The 1387-nt window shown below is 42.5% G+C and overlaps 1 protein-coding gene across 1 annotated transcript; it reads left to right on the forward strand.

Moving 5' to 3' along the window:
- Positions 1–214: 214 nt before the first annotated feature.
- LOC117752156 (C-type mannose receptor 2-like) lies at positions 215–1151 on the forward strand (the record flags this gene model as incomplete). The annotated part of the gene is made up of 3 exons (XM_034569348.1): positions 215–330; positions 424–795; positions 910–1151. Coding segments are annotated over exons 1-3 (651 nt in total), but the record flags the coding sequence as incomplete, so codon positions are not given.
- Positions 1152–1387: the final 236 nt, after the last annotated feature.

Raw genomic sequence — 1387 nt, forward strand, 5'->3', positions numbered from 1 at the left:
ACGGTGTGAGCAAGACAAACAGACATTCATTCACTCACCACCTGCACAGGGGTGGAGGCAGAGACCAGTCATGGTCAGATACGATCAGAACTATCTGCATAGTGAGATGCCTCCAGAAATAAACAAGAAAAATTGTTGTTTGCATCTTTGCATAAAGAATTCAACGGAACACTGACTATTTACAGTAGAAGAGGAGGAGCTGGTTTTACGTTTCCCTAAATCTACACTAGAACTAGTTTAGTTTGGTGTTAGTGGTGAACACTGGCACAGACAGTCCACAGAGCAGCATCAGGATGGAAGGGATCTTCATTGGTGTCTTGTGTCTCTCAGGTCAGTGAATTTCACTGTTTGTAACAGGAAATCTGAATATAGAGATTAATTTGAGTCCTCATACGTAACAAAAATAACTGGTTTCATCCTCAGGGTGCCTCACCTTCTCCACATGCCTCCTCCATCAGTACCACTTTGTGTCTGATGCAATGAATTGGACTGAAGCTCAGAGCTACTGCAGAGAGACGTACACAGACCTGGCCACTATTGAAAACACTGAAGAAATGAAGAAACTTAACGACACAGTTTCCGCTGCTGGTTACAGCTCTAAGGTTTGGATTGGCCTGTACAGTCATATTGACTGGAAGTGGTCAGATGGGTTCAACGAGAGTGGAGCTGAATATAGGAGCTGGGATTGGTACCCAAACAATTATGAAGCCAATGAGCTCTGTGTGATCATGACGGACAATGGAAGATGGTTAGATGAGTACTGCCAAAAGAAGAATCCATTTGTTTGCTACAGAGGTAATGATTTGCTTTATATTGATCTTTACTAGACAACATAATGTATAAGATATGATTTTGAAAACCATTGTGTGATCTCAACTATCCCTCTTTTATTCTCAAACTTAACTGCAGGAACATTAGAGGATTCTGACTTTGTGCTAGTGAATACAGCAAAGAATTGGTCTGAGGCTCAGAGGCACTGCAGAGAACACTTCACAGATCTGGTCACTGTGACGAACAACGCTGACAGAACCAAGATAGGGAACTTGACAACACCTTTCCGATTTGCATGGATCGGTTTGTTCAGAGATCCTCAGATTTACTGGTCCGACGGCAGTAACTACTCATTCAGCTCCTGGTATCAGGGTTACAACAGACTTGGCTCGATGAAAGTCGTATGTGGTGTTGCAGATTTGGATGAAGGAGGAAACTGGAGGTTATTTTCCTGTGAAGAAAGAAAACCATTTGTCTGCTACAGCGTCCCAAGTGAGAATCTTTTTTGTATTTTTGTGTTGCTTATTATTTATTTGTGAGTTTTCTGACAGGCCTGATCAAACTCTCCTGTAGGCAACATGCAGCCCAGAGACCAGAGGTTCCTCACTCTGTGTTT

The sequence above is a fragment of the Hippoglossus hippoglossus genome, chromosome 18 (genome assembly GCF_009819705.1).
Source record: "Hippoglossus hippoglossus isolate fHipHip1 chromosome 18, fHipHip1.pri, whole genome shotgun sequence".
NCBI lineage: Eukaryota > Metazoa > Chordata > Actinopteri > Pleuronectiformes > Pleuronectidae > Hippoglossus > Hippoglossus hippoglossus.